General features: G+C 32.5%; 1 protein-coding gene and 2 long non-coding RNA genes across 13 annotated transcripts; 2 read left to right on the forward strand and 1 right to left on the reverse strand.

Annotated features, from left to right (window-relative positions):
• Nucleotides 1–482: 482 nt before the first annotated feature.
• Nucleotides 483–4303, reverse strand: LOC136064003 (uncharacterized). Of its 2 annotated transcripts, none has more exons than XR_010625653.1 (2): nt 4119–4303; nt 483–1109 (listed from the first exon to the last, which is right to left on the reverse strand). It is a non-coding gene; the product is annotated as an uncharacterized LOC136064003 (long non-coding RNA). The 2 variants fall into 2 exon arrangements; XR_010625654.1 differs by having other exon boundaries at nt 483–2236.
• Nucleotides 4304–6833: 2530 nt separating this feature from the next.
• LOC112027937 (uncharacterized) lies at nt 6834–15524 on the forward strand. Of its 10 annotated transcripts, none has more exons than XR_010625649.1 (10): nt 6841–7190; nt 7448–8910; nt 9768–9815; nt 11193–11283; nt 11382–11613; nt 11704–11905; nt 12001–12091; nt 12310–12411; nt 12489–12906; nt 13884–14161. It is a non-coding gene; the product is annotated as an uncharacterized LOC112027937 (long non-coding RNA). The 10 variants fall into 10 exon arrangements; XR_010625651.1 differs by having other exon boundaries at nt 6907–7190; nt 7448–7486; nt 8850–8910; nt 9768–11283; XR_010625647.1 differs by having other exon boundaries at nt 6837–7190; nt 7448–9815.
• Nucleotides 15525–17505: 1981 nt separating this feature from the next.
• LOC136063998 (uncharacterized mitochondrial protein AtMg00310-like) lies at nt 17506–18039 on the forward strand. The gene has a single exon (XM_065765092.1). The coding sequence runs from the start codon at nt 17506–17508 to the stop codon at nt 18037–18039; it is 534 nt and encodes a 177-aa protein (XP_065621164.1).
• The last annotated feature ends 723 nt before the right edge of the window (nt 18040–18762 follow it).

Below are 18762 nucleotides of genomic sequence, written 5' to 3' on the forward strand. Positions count from 1 at the left end.
ATTTTCAAGACAATTTGATGATTATTGACATCTCATGAGTATTTTAATCAAACACGTCTCAACGTTTTGGGTGTCTTTATGGTGTTAAATTTTCTTAATGAAAAAAAAGTGACCCAAAGCAATCATTATTTGTTAGGAAACATTTTCTCCTCTAAATGATTCCAAAGATGCTATATATTTAGACCACACAATGATGTAACTGTGAACTCTAAAGAAGAAAAAAAATTGAAACCTAAAACAATTTAGGCCTCAGTGTGTTTTCTTGAAGAACTTGAAATTGAAACCTAAAACAAATTTAGGCCTTAGAGCATGTTCTTAGAAAACTTGATATCCCAGATATGAAGGGAAAGAGAGTGTAAAATTTAGAAGCAAATAAATTATGCATTCTAATTAAAATAGCTAATGATATTCTTGTTAGGAAATAACAAAATGAAGCAACCAAGCAAAAGCGAAAACACACCTAACCAACAGCAAGCTATAACTACATTTCAAAATAACTTTAGATTTCAAAGTCTGTCAAAATGCAATGTTATCAATAGTTAACAATTACATTCAATTGTTTTTAGTAAATATGAGCACTCCTAGCCAACCTCACACGGGCAACATCACAAATTTAATTGTCAACTACATTGCATGTGTGTGTACAACACATACATTTGTAATCACGATTCATGAATGATACAAATTCAATCTCCTTTTCAATAAAAGAGAAATTCACTAAATTGCAGCATTTTCCAAAAAATTCAGTCATCAATTTATACAAATCACTGTCATTTGAGTAACCGAAAATAATCATGTAGTGGAGTATTTCTAGCATTTTCTATTATTTTGGAACATTGTTCATTTTCTTTTGAAAGCACTAGATTTAATGCCAACTTGTATCACAAACGTTCTGACCAGTTCTCTTACAAAAAGTAGATACTGTTGATAAAGAAGCAGTGAAAGCAAATTATGTGAAAACTGTAAAACAAGTGAATATATAATGAATTGCGTGAATCTTATTAATAAATTAAAAATAGTCCAAGTGGTCTTTTCGGATGGCTAACTTAGAGAGCATCTTGCTCTTCAACAGCATCTTGCTCTTCAATGTTCTTCCCTCTCCCCATACTCTTATCGCAATATAGCATGAAATAAAATCAAGGTAAGCAATAACATACATTAAAAAGTAAATAAATTTCACATTTGAAAGATCCTAGAAATATTTTTTCACTAAAGTATTTCTTGCCCTACAAATTATACCACTCCATCTTTATATCTCCTTTTACTAAACTTAAACTCCAAGTACTCTATTTTAGACTTGCTTAACCTAAAACATTTAGATTCTAAATCCTCCCTCCAGATTTGCAACAGAGGACAGCTCAGGGGAAGTTTATGTCCCCTTAACCCATAAGGTTTTAGGTATGGTAATTGGTGAACCTATGCACCACTAACACTTGTAGTCTGTGGCCTAGTGGATTTATTTTTTGGTCTGGCATTATTGGTTCAACTTGTCAAAAAGTGAAAAGTTTTTTCCTTTTTCACTCATTGTTGAGAAAATATATTAGGAGTTACTAGAAGGCAAGCCTACCTACATGTGTGAGCAGAGAAGTCTTACACATAGAAACACAGGGCATAATAGTAATGACAAAGAAAGAAAGAGAGAGCGAAACTGGAGTTTGTGAAGAGAGTGTCTTTCTTGTCTCCACAAGCAGACAAGTGAGTTTGGCCTAAATGCCATGCATGGTTAAAACATACCATCACCTTTAAAAAAAAAGTTTCAAATATCTTACATTTTCTTCACCCTCATTTCATGCCAAAATGTGTGTGAGAAAAGATAGATTGCAACCCCACCAACCCAAATTTCCAAGATGGTGTCTAATATTTGTTGAACAATGAGGGGGGGGAAAAAGTTAACAACAAAAGAAAATTCAAGTTCTGGACAGCAATAAGAACATTCAATCTAATTAAACAAAGGAGGAACATAAGGGCCAAAGAAGAAGAAAAAAAATAAAGGAGGAGGTTAATTTATAAAGAAATTCAAATATTCCCTTGAGTTAGAGTAACACTTAAGAAAGTGTGTTCGCTTTTTAAATTAAAGAAAAGGCCAATATGGCCCACAAAAGCTTTCTTAAAATCTCAGTTATAAGTAGAAATATGGGTGTCTTTTTGTTCACCTCTTTAATCAAGTCTCTCAAAGACCAAGCCAGTAGTAGCCTGACCTTGGAACTCATATATTTACACGCTATGCAAATTTTCACTGCAACAACACACATAGGATGGAGGGACACTGTTATAATTAGAGGGAAAGCAAGCAAAGCAGGCACCACAATAGAAATCCAAAGAAGTATAGTACAAAGCTACCTAGCTATAGCTTTAGCTTTAGCTTTTGACCTCCTCTTAGTCTATTGGTCTAAATTGGGAGAGAAAAAGTCCTAGGATCTAGTGAGTAAAGAAGAATAAGAAGTGCAATGGTTTAAGGCGTGAGAGAATCTGTTGGTGGGGTTGTTGGCTATTTTGCCTATTTACTTGCCTTGGGAGGTTTCAGAAATTAATGCAATTCAATCTTTGCAGCTTATTATGAGAGACTCATTTCAGGATATGGAGGACAACAATTCTAATGCATTGAAGTTCATTCAACAAAATGATACTGAGATGCAGGGGATAGATGAACTCAGTTCGATGGCATGTGAAATGGTCAGATTGATTGAAACAGCAACAGTTCCAATTGTAAGGGTTGATTCAGCCGGTCTCATCAGTGGATGGAATGTAAAAATCATGCAATTTTCTTAGTAAATAGGATTGTAGTAATTTAAGTCAAAACCCTATAAAACAAGTACTTCTATAGGCTGGTGAAGAAAAGAAGAGTAAATAATATGGGCAATGTTTATTTCATACTGACACATACCAATTGTAGCACATAACTGTCATGATTTCAGTGCAAGAAGTGTGTGCATAGTTGTGTGCAATAACCAGTTTGCACTAATATTTACCCAAATAACAAAATATCTAGACTCAAGCAAACACATGGGCAATGCATTGGAGTGACTAGGGACAAGTTGCTGCAAAAGTCCTAGTGAATCAACTTAAGCTTGGTTTAAAGTTGATAATCAAATCACTTCAAAGTGCTATATGGCAGTGAGGTTTTTTCTTTTATCAAGAAAAAAAAAAGGGAGAGAGGTAATGTGTGCCTTGAAATTGGACATGAGCAGGTCTATGACATGAGCAACTAAATTTTTCTAGTGAGAAAGTCATAAAAAAAAAAATAAAAAAAAAAACCTTGCCATTGAGTAAGCACTAGCATAAAAAGCAGCAGTCCATTTCATTCTAGTTGGCCATCCAAAAATGCTATTAACTAATTCAACATGTAAATATAAAATAATAGGATGTTTCTAAAAATTTTGTTATTTTGATCTACAATGTCTTTAATTATTTTTTTTTTGATAAATCAAAAAATTTTATTAGCATAAACACCAAAAACAACCTGAGATGCAGATAGCAAGCAAAAGTACAAAAAACCCAATTCTGTACTAGCCAAAATGCAACACAACAGCTCTCAAACTCTAAAACAAGAAAACACTAAAAACAAAATTCAAAATTTGATTCCAAGGTGCTGCAACAGCTACAGAATTACAACTTAGTTGTACACCACATAGAAAAGAAATGAAATAGAAACAAAGAAATAGCAACTCTATAACCGTGTCCTCCCTAGGACATAAAAGAAAATTTTTATTTCTTTATAAAAACCCTTCCCCCTTAAATGCATAGTTGTTGCCTTTTTCCTCTGCTAACCAATAAAATAAAATACAAATACAAATAAAATTTCAACACCACACTAACAAGAACCCACACCCCCTGATGAGCAGAACAAAAAGCCACAAGTTTTGGAAAAACTGAATCCCTAAAAAGCATTTCAACAAGCACTTTCTATGCCACTTATATGAAAGAAATTTTATTATTATTATTATTATTATTTGAAAAACTATGAAAGAACAAAATTGGTACCTCACCAGCACAGAAATTTGCCAATGTTACAATGAAATGAAATTTAAGAGCGAAATTCCAAAATTTTCTCATAAATCAAAAAAGAAAAAGGGGCACAAAACAATGAAAGAGAAATTAGGGTTTTGTTTGATTCTTACCTTAAACAAAATCAAAACTAGTTGATCCCTTAAAAAACCCTCAGCGGTGAGTAAATGAGGACGTTGATGGGATGAAGTGAAGTTGACGGACATGGGAGAAGAAGGAATCTGAGGTTTTTTTAAGAGAAGGAAAAAGACGGAGCACATGAGAGAGGATATGAAGTTGAGAGAGAATCACCTGTTTTTCATTTTTTTTTTTTTTTTTTTATCTCTCTCTCTCTCTCTCTCTCTCTCTCTCTCTCTCTCTCTAAATTTTTTGGTGGATATTTTTATTTTTCTTGCATCTCTACTTTAGGTTGATAATTTTTTATATTCTTTAAAACTCTATTTTGGGTTAATGCAATTTAGTTTTTTTTTTTTAAAATTGTTGTTGTTGTTGTTTTTATTTTTTATTCTCTTTGATTGTTAAATGTTATCCTATTGCGTTCTAAAGAATTAAATATAGCATTTAAAAATATAATATTATTCTATTACTTTGCATGATTTGGATAATTTGGTATTTATTTTGTTACATAGCATGATTTTTTATAGTACTCAATTTAGATGTTAAACTATAAGACTTTACTAATTTTTGTTTATTTCTAATCCTTTGTGGTGGACAAAGTACTCTTAATAATTGTATTAGAAGTACTCTATAATGCCATTTATTTAAAGAAAAACAAAGGTTAGCCAAACAAAAATAATCGAATAGGTGACAAATTTAAACTTTTGCAATTTTATTCTAATTATTATTATTTTATAACAATGCCTATATAGAAATTTAATTCTTAGATTTTGCTAATAATTGATTATTTGATAATATGTTTTGGATGGCTAAAATTATAATTTCTACAAAGAAAATAATCTTAATAGATTATCAAAAACAAAATTTTATCCTAATATTGGTTCAATTAATCATTGTTAAGTTTTATTAATTTTTTTTAGTTTACATTTTTTTGGTGTTTTGGATTGTTTCTATATTACATTTATGATTGTTCCTATAATAAATAAAAATATAATTACGAAATGCATTACTCATTATTAGATTAGTTTAAATTGTAAATTTTTTTAAAATAAAACTATCATAAAAATAATTATCACACGCAACGCGCGGGTTCACGGCTAGTTTCTTTATAAAAACCCTTCCCCCTTAAATACATAGTTGTTGCCTTTTTCCTCTGCTAACCAATAAAATAAAATAAAATACAAATAAAATTTCAACACCACACTAACAAGAACCCACACCCCCTGATGAGCAGAACACAAAGCCACAAGTTTTGGAAAAACTGAATCCCTAAAAAGCATTTCAACAAGCACTTTCTATGCCACTTATATGAAAGAAATTTTATTATTATTATTATTATTATTTGAGAAACTATGAAAGAATAAAATTGGTACCTCACCAGCACAGAAATTTGCCAATGTTACAATGAAATGAAATTTAAGAGCGAAATTCCAAAATTTTCTCATAAATCAAAAAAGAAAAAGGGGCACAAAACAATGAAAGAGAAATTAGGGTTTTGTTTGATTCTTACCTTAAACAAAATCAAAACTAGTTGATCCCTTAAAAAACCCTCAGCGGTGAGTAAATGAGGACGCTGATGGGATGAACTGAAGTTGACGGACATGGGAGAAAAAGGAATCTGAGGTTTTTTTTTAAGAGAAGGAAAAAGACGGAGCACATGAGAGAGGATATGAAGTTGAGAGAGAATCACCTGTTTTTTTTTTTTTTTTTGGCTTTTATATTCTAACCTAGTCTCTCGGTAACAGGTTTCGCACTAAACTTAAGGATATGAAGTTGAGAGAGAATCACCTGTTTTTTTTTTTTTTTTTGGCTTTTATATTCTAACCTAGTCTCTCGGTAACAGGTTTCGCACTAAACTTAAATCAACGGTCACAATTAAAATAACACCTATTAATGGTACAGATTTGGGTGGGTACCGTACCCACTAAAAAACATAAGGGGTACAGTAGAATGACCCCTATTGCAATAACAAACATGAAACGTATATATCATTGCAATAACTTGATATCGATTATTTTATAATCTATTGCAATGACAAATATAAAATAGTTATTTATTTATGACAAATATATTGTTGCAATAAAATTTTCATTGCAACAACATATATATTATTACATCAAATTTGTCATTAAAATATCTAGAGATTATTGCAACGAAATTTTTTGTTGCACAAACTTACTACCTTAAATTTTATTTTGACAACTCGTATCAACTATTGCAATGATTTTGATGTTATTGCAAATTTTTTTTTGTTTTTGGGTAATAAACATTTTTTCTTGTAGTGAGTACTTCATGTGTCTTCGATGACAAAAAGGTATTCCATGTTTATCTCTCAAAAATCATATATATGTACATTATTGTTTTTATCAATATTTCTTATACATGTTTTCCTTGTGTTTCTTTTGTAGATACTTCATTTGGACAACATGAAAAAATGCTGGCCGAGTCTAGTGAAACAAGATGGCAAAACTTTTTGGGAGCGTGAGTATTTGAAGCATGGATGTTGCATTGCCATCACGCAATGCAATTACTTTAGTCTGCCTCTTCGAAAGGCCATGACAGATGGCAATGCCATGAAAATACTTGAGGTAGCAAGTTCATACACTACAACAAACTTTAGTTATTTCAACCCTCTTTTATCGAGAGTTTACTAAAATCTGTCGATACAAGCTATAAATACAAATGCGGTAGGCTATATTACTAAACTTTATTTCAAAGGTTATTTGGCCCCTCAAAATAAGTTAAAACACCCTTGAAATAAATGTGAAAAAAAAGGCGCCACAAAACATTTGCACTTTTTTTTCCACAACCTTTGATAAAAATATGGCAAATTTTTCAGCCCTTGAAAAAAGCCCACAACAAAATTTTAAAAGATAGCCCAGAACGTAACCAACAAACACAATATTACTCTCTCGTTGAAAGCCTGAAATTGAGAAAGCATAGAAATGTCATAGATCTCGACAATCATCGATTAGGTACGTAATCGCACAACTCCGATTAGGTATGAGTTGATCTCGGTTTTGTGACTCTTCATCTCTCTTGGCGTTGTGTTTCTCAACTCCGATTAGGTACGAATCACAAACCCTAATTTCGTCTTTGATTTATTTGTTTTTTTTGGTTTACCCACACTTTTTCATCGATTTTCCCATGATTTTCGTTTCACATTTCTTAGAAAACTAAGCTCATCATCGATTTCCCTATTTCGATTTCTAATTGTTCGACTTTTGCAATTTCATTATTCGACTTCAAATCATAATCTTTGTTTCCTTTACAGTTTTCATACAAATATTGATTGAGTTTTTTTTTTTTTTTTTCATGAGTACAGGCACAACAAGTTTGCAAGGCTCAATCCAAGGGATTGCTAGTATTGCTTTTAGAAACTCTATAAGCCTAGATTTATTTCCTAATATAATTTGCACATTCAATAACTAGGAATTTAATTTTCATTTTTGCCCTGTCAAGTGTGTTTGTGTATTCATATATAGTTTTCTTTCTGTGTGTGTGTGTGTGTGTTTATTTCAATTTGCATCATCCAACTTGTTGGCTTGGTGGGTGAGTGTTCACTTTGAATTGTACGGATCTACTGGGTATCATTGTTAGCTATTTGGGAATTTGTGTTTAGTAGTAGAGGAATATTAGTAGTGCTTAAAGCTTACTTGGGTTTATAGTGAAATGGTAGTATTTTAACAATTCCAAAGTGGAGTTACCCTAAAACTTTGGAGACTCAAAGAACCTTAATTCGTAATTTACTATTTTAAACATTGTGTTTGGGATGATGGGTTTATTGAAATGCTATCAGTTTTTCTTTTGGTGGTAATTTGGAATGGACATGGGTTTTTGTTTAGATAACAGAATGGTTGAGGCAAATTTAGTTTTATTTCTTGTTTATTTTTTTTTCCAATGCTTTGGTTCATATTTTATGGTTGAAAGGGATGGGCTCCAATAGAATTATAAATATTTCTATTTGGTTTTTATCGCACATGGTTGGGAGCATTGCGTTTGCAGATTTTATAATTTGAAAATTTATAATCCATTTGCTAAACATGGTCCTGCAATTTTTGTTCTAGAATGTCATTCATTTGCTAAACCTGGTTGCACTAATCTATGTTTCTGCTATGAAACATAAGACCTGATAACCAAACTGTTGCTGCTTATGTTGAAGCAATTCCATCTCATCTTGTTTTACTAGAAGCCAGGGTAAGAAAAACTGTCTGATGAATTGTGCTTCTTCTATGTTCTTTTAATACATGATCTGAAGTAACTCATATCCAATAGGTGAAGTTTCATTCAATACCCTTGAATTAGAAAATTTTCCTTCGTTTTTTGAGAAGAACCATCCTTTTATTGTAACTGTAAAATGTGTAATTTTGATTTTATGGCTTATATATCAAAGAAATTTAGTAAGCTTATTGTATTTTTCAGTTGTCATGTCTATGACCACAAGTTTCACCATTTGCACGCAATGTTTTGATGATCAATAGAATAGTTTAAGTAGCATAATCTATTCTTTCTCTTTTGTTTCGGGTGGCTTTGGGAGGATATAGATGTTAGAATTTCAATTGCTAGAATATCCTGAAATTTCTTCAAGATTAAGGATACTGGATTTATTTATTTATTTATTTATTTATTTTTTTGCATTGGGGTGTTATTTAAATTTAATGTAGGAAAATAATATTGACACTCAGCACTACCAGTGCTAAAATGGTTCTGGATCATTTTTGTGGAAGGTCTAAATCTCAATCACATCCAAGCAGGAATACATTCCCTTCATTGCTAGTCCACGTTTTGGTATGTATGAAGTTAGAATAATGTGTCATTAAGATTGGCTTCTAAAGTTACTATTGCTGCACTTATACAAGTGTGCCTAATTAATTTATGTTTTTTTTTCCCTATTTTAGAAGAGAGAATTATTTCAAGAATTATTGATAATTTGCGTACCACTGCCACAATGCTTATAGACTCTCAAAAAATGTACATAAGTAAATGAATGCAATAATTTTCATTGTTAGTGTTGGTTTAGATTTGCTTATTTACTTGAAGTATTAATATATGTCAAGGTTTGGGTTTGTTTATTGACTTAAAGCATTAGGATCTCTCCTATTTGAGAAAGTGAAGTTCTAACAAACATGAAACTATAAATATAAAAATGGCAGTAACATAAAGTTGATTGATGACAATGATGCTACAGAAGGAGAATCCCCTTGATCTAAAAAATGTACATAAGTCAGCTACTAGTTTTTTTTATGCACTTTGGATGTTTGTTGTTAGAATCCCCTTGATCTCCCATTATTTGATATTTACTTATACTATTTTTGGGCTGTTCTTGTTGTCTAGTTTCTAATAGTTCTTAGCGGTCACTTCTTGAAAAGTTTCTGCTCAGCTTGCCAATGAGTTTCTGATTTGCTGCATTAACACATATATGCACTAAATAGTAAATACACTTTCTAAATGACCAAATAAATTTTTCACAAAAAATAAAAACTGTTTCTAGTCATAGAAATAGTGGGCTGGTAGATTGTTTTTGGTTCCTCTTTTATCATATCCTTAGAATTTAAGATCATTAAGTACTTTATTCTATTTTGTGTATTTTATCTATTGTATTATATAATGTCTCAAACTCTACATTCAAATATTCTTTTATGCAGGCTTTTCCACTGGATTTAGTACTCTTTTCCAGTTGAGAACTACTTAAGGTTTGTCCCTCATTGAAGATTTAAAAAAAAAAAAAAAAAATTAATCCAACTTTAGATGGAACGAAATTGGGTAAAGCTCAGAAATAGAGCTCTTCCTGAGTATAGACAAGGAATTAAAGACTTCCTTGATTTTGCATTTAAGCATACAACAATGGTGGATAAAATTTATTGTCCATGTAAGAAATGCAATAACTACTTTGCAAAGACCAAAGATGATGTTGAGGCTGATTTGCTTACTGCTGGTATTCTCCCAAGTAATACTCATTGGTTTAGACATGGAGAGGAGAGACATTTTCAAACATGTGATAGTTTGGATAGTGATGATGAGTCAGACGAGGATGGCTTGAGTGAGATGGTAGAAGATTATTGTAGAGAATCAACATAAAAAATAGCTTCGAGAGTGGTTTGAAAGTCACGTAAGTTCTATCTATATGGAAATTATTATAATTGTTCTATATGCTTAATTTGAGTCAATTATAATGGTGTATTGATTTTGAACTTGTTTTGAATGGATTACTCAATTATATGATGAAAGGAAAGTGAGCAAGCAACTCTTAGATCTGGCTCATGGACCATTAGAAGAAGCTGTATGTTATAATGGGTACATTGTCAATGGTTTTAGATTTCAAAAAAATGAAGTCAATTGTAACAGAAGAACTCAAAGTTGTAGAGTCTTGGTAAAAGGAGATGCAAGTACGAGTAATCGTGATTATTACGGTGTTTTGATTGATATCATTGAGTTACACTACATGGGAGGCAATAAGATTGCAATGTTAAATGTGAAAGGAGGGATGTTGACCATTATGGTAGAGGAATTATGGTTGACAAGTATTGTCGAACTCTTGTGAATGTAACACGTTCATTAAAGAGTAATGAACCTTTCACTTTAGCATGTCAAGCTGAGCAAGAATTTATGTGAAAAGCATAAGGAATCCTCAGTGGCATTTTGTTATAAAAACAGAACCTCGAAATTATTACAATATGCCATCTCCAAAGGAGGAAAGTGATGAAGAAGAAGAAGAAGATGATGATCAAGAGCCATACCAACAGAATGATTCACATGGTCATCAAATGGGTTTCACAAGTACTGATGATCAAGATGATGCTAGTATTTCATTAGATAGGGTTGACATACCTAGAAGACTTGTGGATATGGATGATGTTGATATGAAGTAATGAGATTAAACGTTTCAAAATGAATGTAATTTATTTACTTGAAAGTTATGTTCTTGACTTATCTAAATAGTTACATGTTCATTTGTTTTATATCATGTATTTATGTATCTGTTTCATTTATATAGTATTATTCTTGTATAGACTAAACTAATTAAATAAGCATATGATGAATAGTGCTAACATATATTGGATTGATCAAAGCAAGGGATTCTATTAATGGCAAATGGAGGTAGCAAAGGAGGAGTTGGCACAAGTGGTGCTAATGGAAGTAGAAATGATCTAGCTCATCAAGGTAAGTTTCAAATTATGCTTTCAAGTTTTTTAATACTGTATTGAAGATACTATTCTAGTAAGTTGAGGTGAATTTTATTTTTATTTTTCTCCCCATAGGGAAGAAGAAGGGTGAGGGCCTACTCGGAATCTTAAATTGGCCAAAGAGCTCAAAGGAGGGGAAAAATATGAGATTGGTTGGTTGAATGGAAGACCTGTAGGGCCTCATGCTCTTGATTTAATAAATGAATGTACAAAACTTGTTAGGGCACAACAACATGTACCTCTAAAGTTCACATATTGGAAAAAAGTAACATATATCAACAAAAGGAAGCTTTTTGATTAAGTATTGGTAAGTAGTATAATAAAATCTAGTAGCGGCTTCTATGATTTTTTTTTTGCTATATTCTTATTTATGTATTTATGTTTCATTCTATTGTAGGAGTATTTCAAAGTTGAGGGCCGAGAGCAAGAGGTTTGGCGGCAAATGGGTAGTTCTTACTCAAATTATTGTGACTCCCTAAAAAATGTGGTTTAAGCCATATGGTGAAGCAACGGAAGAGGCACGAGCAAATGTTCCACCCAAACTAGAGAAGGATGATTGGAATTGTCTCGTAGATTTGTGGAGCAAGCAAGATTATATGGTACCATTACAAAGAATTTATTATCAAATTTATTCTTAACTATTGTCTTGTGGATTTGTTGGTTTATGGGACTGACCTATCATTCTTAAATGTAGGACGTGTTTGAAAAACAAGGAAAATTGAGACAAAAACAATATTATCCACACTTCTGGTTCAAAAAGTTTCTAACAACGTAGTGTAGAAGAGGTATATCTAAGCAAAATGATTACTATCCACATCCTTAAATTAAACCTTGGACAATACCAAAATATTTTAGAACCATGTTTCTTGACTTTGTATTTGTTTCTTAGTTCTATGAATGCTTTCTATTTACTGTTATTTGACTTTGTCTTGCTGAGTTATTGCATTATTCATCTTCAATACTTAATTACTATATGCTTTCTATTTGTTTTGTCAAATGGTAGAATGAGAAGATAGGTCATAGCCCTAATAGAATTGTATTATTTGACATCACCCGTGTGCAAGCTAATGGGCAGGCAGTAAATGAACCAACACACAATGCATTGGTATGAAATCTTCTAATTATATTAATATAGATAGTATATTTTTATGTGGTTTTGTTGCAAGTTACTTTTCTTTTTAGGTGGCATCGAGGAATCTTACTACTCAAGTGAATGAGGGGGCATTGCAAATATCTTAAGATCAAATGTTTGTGGAGGTGTTTGGACCTGAGCATCATGGACGAGTTCGTGGCTATGGGGCTGGAGTCACTCCTACCAAGTTATGGGGTTCCTCCTCATTTTGACTCCAAGAATCTGAACAAAAACGCTTAGAATCTGAACAAAAACGAATAGAGGCTGATGCAGAGTTGAAGGAAGAAGTAAAGCACCTCAAAAGCATGCTCGAACAACAAGCTATTCAAATGGCAGAACACAAAAGACATTTTGAGGAACAACAAGCTAGTCAAATGGCAAAACAAAGAGCACATTATGACAATATGATGATGCAAATGTTGAGTCATATCACCTCGCAATCAGCCCAATCTAGTAGTGATCACTAAGGTATAAAGATCAACTCAAGCCAGTCACTATTTTAGTACTATTAGATAAATTTGGAATGACCTGCTGAGCTGTTTATGTGGATAGAATAGACAGGTACTAATTTGCTTTTGCAATCCTTATCTTGAAAAATCGTTGAAAATATCCTTAGTCCCAAATTCATATTCCATCATCTAAGATAACAAAACAGTCTCTGATCAAACACACCTATTTCTCTATTTTTACAATTTGATCCAAATTTTTTTTACTATTTTTTAGTAAAGGAACAAAAAAAAAAAAAAGTTGAAATTCTATACAGTTGTTGACAAATGCAGATGGGTTTTGAGGAATCTTGGGTTTCTTTGATATGTATTCCTCATTTCTGTATTACTTTGTTTCGATCTATAATGATCATAATGTACAGATGGAAAAAGTTGTTTAAGCACATGTTACTGTGTTCTGTTTTTCTGAAAGATTCTGTTTTTTTTTTTCTTTGTTTACTGATCAAGTATACTTGTTATTTGGATTCTGTGATAGATTTTATGATTTGGGTATGTTGAAAGATGGACTTTTTTTTTTTAATATATCTAAGCAAATATTGTTAATGATTGTGACTCTTGTTTTGGGTTTTGGAGTATGGATGTTTAATTTGCTTGCTTGTTTAATATTGATTGGGGGTTAATCTGACTTTTAGATGAGAGTTTACATGAGTAGGAGTTTCTCTTTTCATGTTAAAATTCTTTTCTTTAGGGGTTTTTGTTGGGTGTGGGATTGGAATATCCTTTTCCATGGAGTATTGGTATTCTTCTCTTCCAAGTTTTCTTCTATTTGGTGAATGACATTTCTTTAATCAGCATGTTTTATTTAGATATATGAACTCTGTTGTGCCTTTTTTGTTCTTTTTGAAATTGTGGGTATCTTGAATTTGATATTGTGGAAAGGTATGTAGATATATTTGTTGGGAAATTAACAAACTTTTGGTATCATTCTCTCTTTTTCAGAAACTTGAGGGCACCCATAATGGCTAAAATGTTCAATTGTACTAGCTAATAACTTCTTACTTTGGAGATGATGATGAAGAATAAAATGTATCAAAACTTTTAACTCTTGGACAGATTTGGTCTTTGTACAAAGTGTGGTTGTTGATATCTTTTCTCTTAAACAATGCGGTCCCTAATCTGTTAATTTGTAGGTTTGAGTTTAGAGATCAAAGAAAGTGTAATTGTAGCAATATACCGCTTTTGCTATACATAAATATCATAGCATATCATCTCAACAATTGTGAATTTTTATGTGCGTATATATATATATATATTTTTTTTTTTTTAAAAAAAATATTTTGTGCATGATTGTGGATTTTTTTTTTTTTTTTTTGGGTTTAATATATCTAAGCAAATATTGTTAATGATTGTGACCCTTGTTCTGGGTTTTGGAGTATGGATGTTAAATTTGCTTGCTTGTTTAATATTGATTGGGGGTTAATCTGACTTTTAGATGAGAGTTTACGGACATTCTGGCCATTTGCCCCTTTGGGCAAAAATATTTGGCATTATGCTCATATTTTAAAACTATATAGGTGTGTGCCCCTATTTCGATACTCGATGACCCTAAAATCGAGTTACTTAAAGTACTCGATTGGTTTAAAATCGAGTTATGCTTGATCAAATTAAAAAAAAAAAAAAAAAGGCATAGAACTCGAGTTCCAAAACGCCACTATACGACTAAAATGTCACTATAGGGCTTAAAAATGCCACTATAGGGCTCCTTGAACCTACCATGGGACAATAACACTTAGAAAAAATTTTTGCAGGAAAACGCCGCTATAGGGCTCAAAAAAGTCACTATAGGGCTTAAAAACGCCACTATAGGGCTCCTTGAACCTGCCATGGGACAAGTCACTTGGGAAAATTTTTTTTGCAGGAAAACGCCGCTATAGGGCTTTAAAACGTCACTATAAGGATTAAAAACGCCACTATAGAGCTCCCTGAACATTGTATGGGGCGATGACACTAAATTCTTTTTTTTTTTTTTTTGCATGGAACTCGATTTCCAAGAAGTCAAGTTCCATGTAATTTTTTATTTTATTTTTAAAGTTTGATCAGCATAACTCAATTTTAGGGTCATCGAGTATCAAAACAGGGGCACGCACCTATATAGTTTCAAAACATGAGCATAATGCCAAATAACAAAAAAAAGGGGGTAAAATGCCAGAATGTCCGAGAGTTTACATGAGTAGGAGTTTCTCTTTTCATGTTAAAATTCTTTTCTTTTGGGGTTTCTGTTGGGTGTGGGATTGGAATATCCTTTTCCATGGCGTATTGGTATTCTTCTCTTCCTAGTTTTCTTCTATTTGGTGAATGACATTTCTTTAATCAGCATGTTTTATTTAGATATATGAACTCTGTTGTGCCTTTTTTGTTCTTTTTGAAATTGTGGGTATCTTGAATTTGATATTGTGGAAAGGTATGTAGATATATTTGCTGGGAAATTAACAAACTTTTGGTATCATTCTCTCTTTTTCAGAAACTTGAGGGCACCCATAATGGCTGAAATGTTCAATTGTACTAGCTGATAACTTCTTACTTTGGAGATGATGATGAAGAATAAAATGTATCAAAACTTTTAACTCTTGGACAGATTTGGTCTTTACATATCATCTCAACAATTGTGAATTTTTATGTGCGTATATATATATATATATATATTTTTATTTTATTTTATATTTTGTGCATGATTGTGGTTGTTAAAAAAAATAAAAAAATAAATAAAATCTTATTTTGAGGGTTAAGAGACCCCTTAAATAACCTTATTTATCAAGGGTTGTAAATATAAACCTTTTAAACCTTGGTAAAAGGTTATTTAAGGGTCTCTTGACTCTCAAAATAATATTAGAGCACTTGTTTTGAGGGCCACGAAGGCCTTCAAAACACGTGCTCTAATATTATTTTTATGTGTGCTTTAATATTATTGTAGCCATATACCGCTTTTGCTATACATCAATATCATAGCATATCATCTTAATAATTGTTAATTTTTATGTGTGTGTATATATATATATATATATTTTTTATATTTTGTGCATGATCGTGGTTTTTTTTTTTTAAAATAAAATAAAATCTTATTTTGAGGGTTAAGAGACCCCTTAAATAACCTTATTTATCAAGGGTTGTAAATATAAACCTTTTAAACCTTAGTAAAATGTTATTTAAGGGTCTCTTGACCCTCAAAATAATATTAGAGCACTTGTTTTGAGGGCCACGAAGGCCTTCAAAATTTTCCTTTCGACGATATATATTTCGAAGGTTATCAAGGGTCAATTGGACTCTTAAAATAATTTTTTTCAAGGTTTTTTAATACTTTTTTTTATGGGTTTTGACCCTTGAAGAAAGTCAGATTTGTTGTACTGATATCCAAATTTTTGTAACTCTAATTAAGTCATATTATCTATGCTGTTAATATATATATACACACACACACACACTAACTTAGACTATATTTTCCCCTCATTTTTTGAACAAAGATTACAAATAGAAAAGCTTACAATGTGGACAAAATTAACAAGACTATATTTCCCCCTCATTTCTTGGCTCAAAAAGAGCTCGTGTTCAATGCAATCAAGCCAGAGATGGAACACTTCAGCTCTTTTAAATCTACCTCTGTACAGATAAGATCATAGTAGACCTGAAGAATTGCAGCTTTAGCTCTTCAAGCTATGAGAACAGGAAGGGCTCCGTGATGGTCTACCTTCCAAAACCGCCTGTCTTCGCTAATCCCCCGAGTCCCAGTCCCAATTTGCCTACCAAAACTAATTTTCCTATTATAGTTCCTTAATCTCCTACTAGAATATTTTAAAGTTACAATATTAAATCAAGCATGTTTTATGTATTACATGAATAATTTAAATAGTAAATTGAGTAGTTGAGTGAAGTTGAAGGAAACCAAGACTCTTTTACACTTGCCAATTGATTAGTGGTTTCTACCATTGAATCAATGTTAGTTCATATTGTTGTTGATGAATTTAACTATGAGCACCATTGTGTCTATTTCCTATTCTTGACTTTGGCGATATTTTGTGTGCACTTTTTAATCACTTGCATTTACAACTTTGCAATTGTTAATCATGCAAATGCGATTAGAGGCACTCCTAAATTATATTCTGATTATTGATTGAGTAATTTAATTTAATTATCTAAATTGTATTATAATTTTGGGATATCTGGAAGTCTCAAATGAAAAAACAAAACTCAAATTTAGAATCAATACAAAAAATTTAAATGGGAAAATGACTGGTTTATGCCAAAAAAATTGTTATTTGGAAAAAGCTAATGATTAGTCAACGGAAAGTCAACATTATTCAAAATACGATCTGGAGAGAGAGAGAGAGAGAGAGAGAGAGAGAGAGAGGTGTTACTATAAGGGTAGTTCTTTGTTTAAAAAAAAAAAAAAAAATCATACCGAAATAAATGGAGCATTTGTATTTCTTGTGAGATTTACCTAAGGATAAAATAATATAATGTATATGCATATATGTAAGATTACAATGTTTATGCTTGCATTCATTCAAATGGTATGATTAATCGAGACAAAACTAGTATTTTCTTTAGTTCCAATACCAGTCCAGATATGAAGGATCAGATAAAGGCTATTTTGGGTGTTCCTGCCATTCAACAGTATGAAAAATATTTGGGTTTGCCGGCTCTTGTGGGTAGGGCTAAGAAACAAAGCTTTATTTACATCAAGGAAAGGGTGTGGAAGAAACTCCAAGGGTGGAAGGAAAAACTTTTGTCTCAGGCTGGTAGGAAAGTGCTCATCAAATCAGTTATTCAAGCGATTCTCACATACACAATGAGTTGCTTTAAGCTCCCAAAAGGATTGATTAAGGAGTTGGAAATCATGATTTGTAAATTTTGGTGGGGGTACAGTGGAGGGAACAGAAAGATTCATTGGGTTAAATGGGATAGACTCTGTGAGGCTAAGGAGGTAGGTGGTATGGGGTTCAAGGAAATTGAGAAATTTAATGATGCTTTACTGGCCAAACAGGTGTGGCAGATGATTAATAATCCAAACTCGCTTTGCCATCGTGTGTTCAAGGCAAGATTTTTTCCGAATTGCTCTATTCTTGAAGCAAGGGAATCTACTGTGGGATCCTATGCATGAAAGAGCATTTTGAATGCTAGGGATGTCATTCGAAGGGGGATGGTATGGAGGGTGGGGATAGGGGAGAGGGTGAGGATTAAGGAGGATAGATGGTTGCCGGACAAATCAACTGGATTGATTACTTCCCCGCTAACCCAAATGGCAGCGGAGACAAAGGTTAATTCTCTCATTGATCAGGACTAGGTGAGGTGGAATGAGGAGGTGGTGCGAAATTTATTCCTTCCACATGAGGCTGAATCAATTCTAGCCATACCGTTGAGCTTTCGGTGACCCCCTGATCGTATTGCTTGGAAGCACACTCCATCGGGTTTGTTCACAACTAGCAACGCCTATAAATTAATTGTTTCCTGTGATTCCATGTCTAATGCAGGTAGCTTAAGTGCAAAACACCAAAAGAAGTTCTGGGAAAGTCTTTGGCAACTCCGGGTGCCAAACAAAATCAAAAATTTTGTTTGGAGGGCATGTAACGAGGCTTTACCAACAAAGATGAATCTGCACCATCGGCACGTCATGGACTCTGATACTTGTGATTTGTGTGGAAAGTTTCCTGAGGACATGCAAGGAAATAGCTGGTGTTTGGCTGTCCTTGGAATGGTTCCACCAATATGTCCCTGTTCAGCCTATGAATTACAGAGAGTTGTTGGCCAGGTTTCTGCCGAGTCAAGATGATTACAAAGCTGAGAGTTTTGCTATTGCTGGGTGGTTCATGTGGAATAGGCGCAA

The sequence above is a fragment of the Quercus suber genome, unplaced genomic scaffold (assembly GCF_002906115.3).
Source record: "Quercus suber isolate HL8 unplaced genomic scaffold, Cork oak 2.0 scaffold_607, whole genome shotgun sequence".
Taxonomy (NCBI): Eukaryota; Viridiplantae; Streptophyta; class Magnoliopsida; order Fagales; family Fagaceae; genus Quercus; species Quercus suber.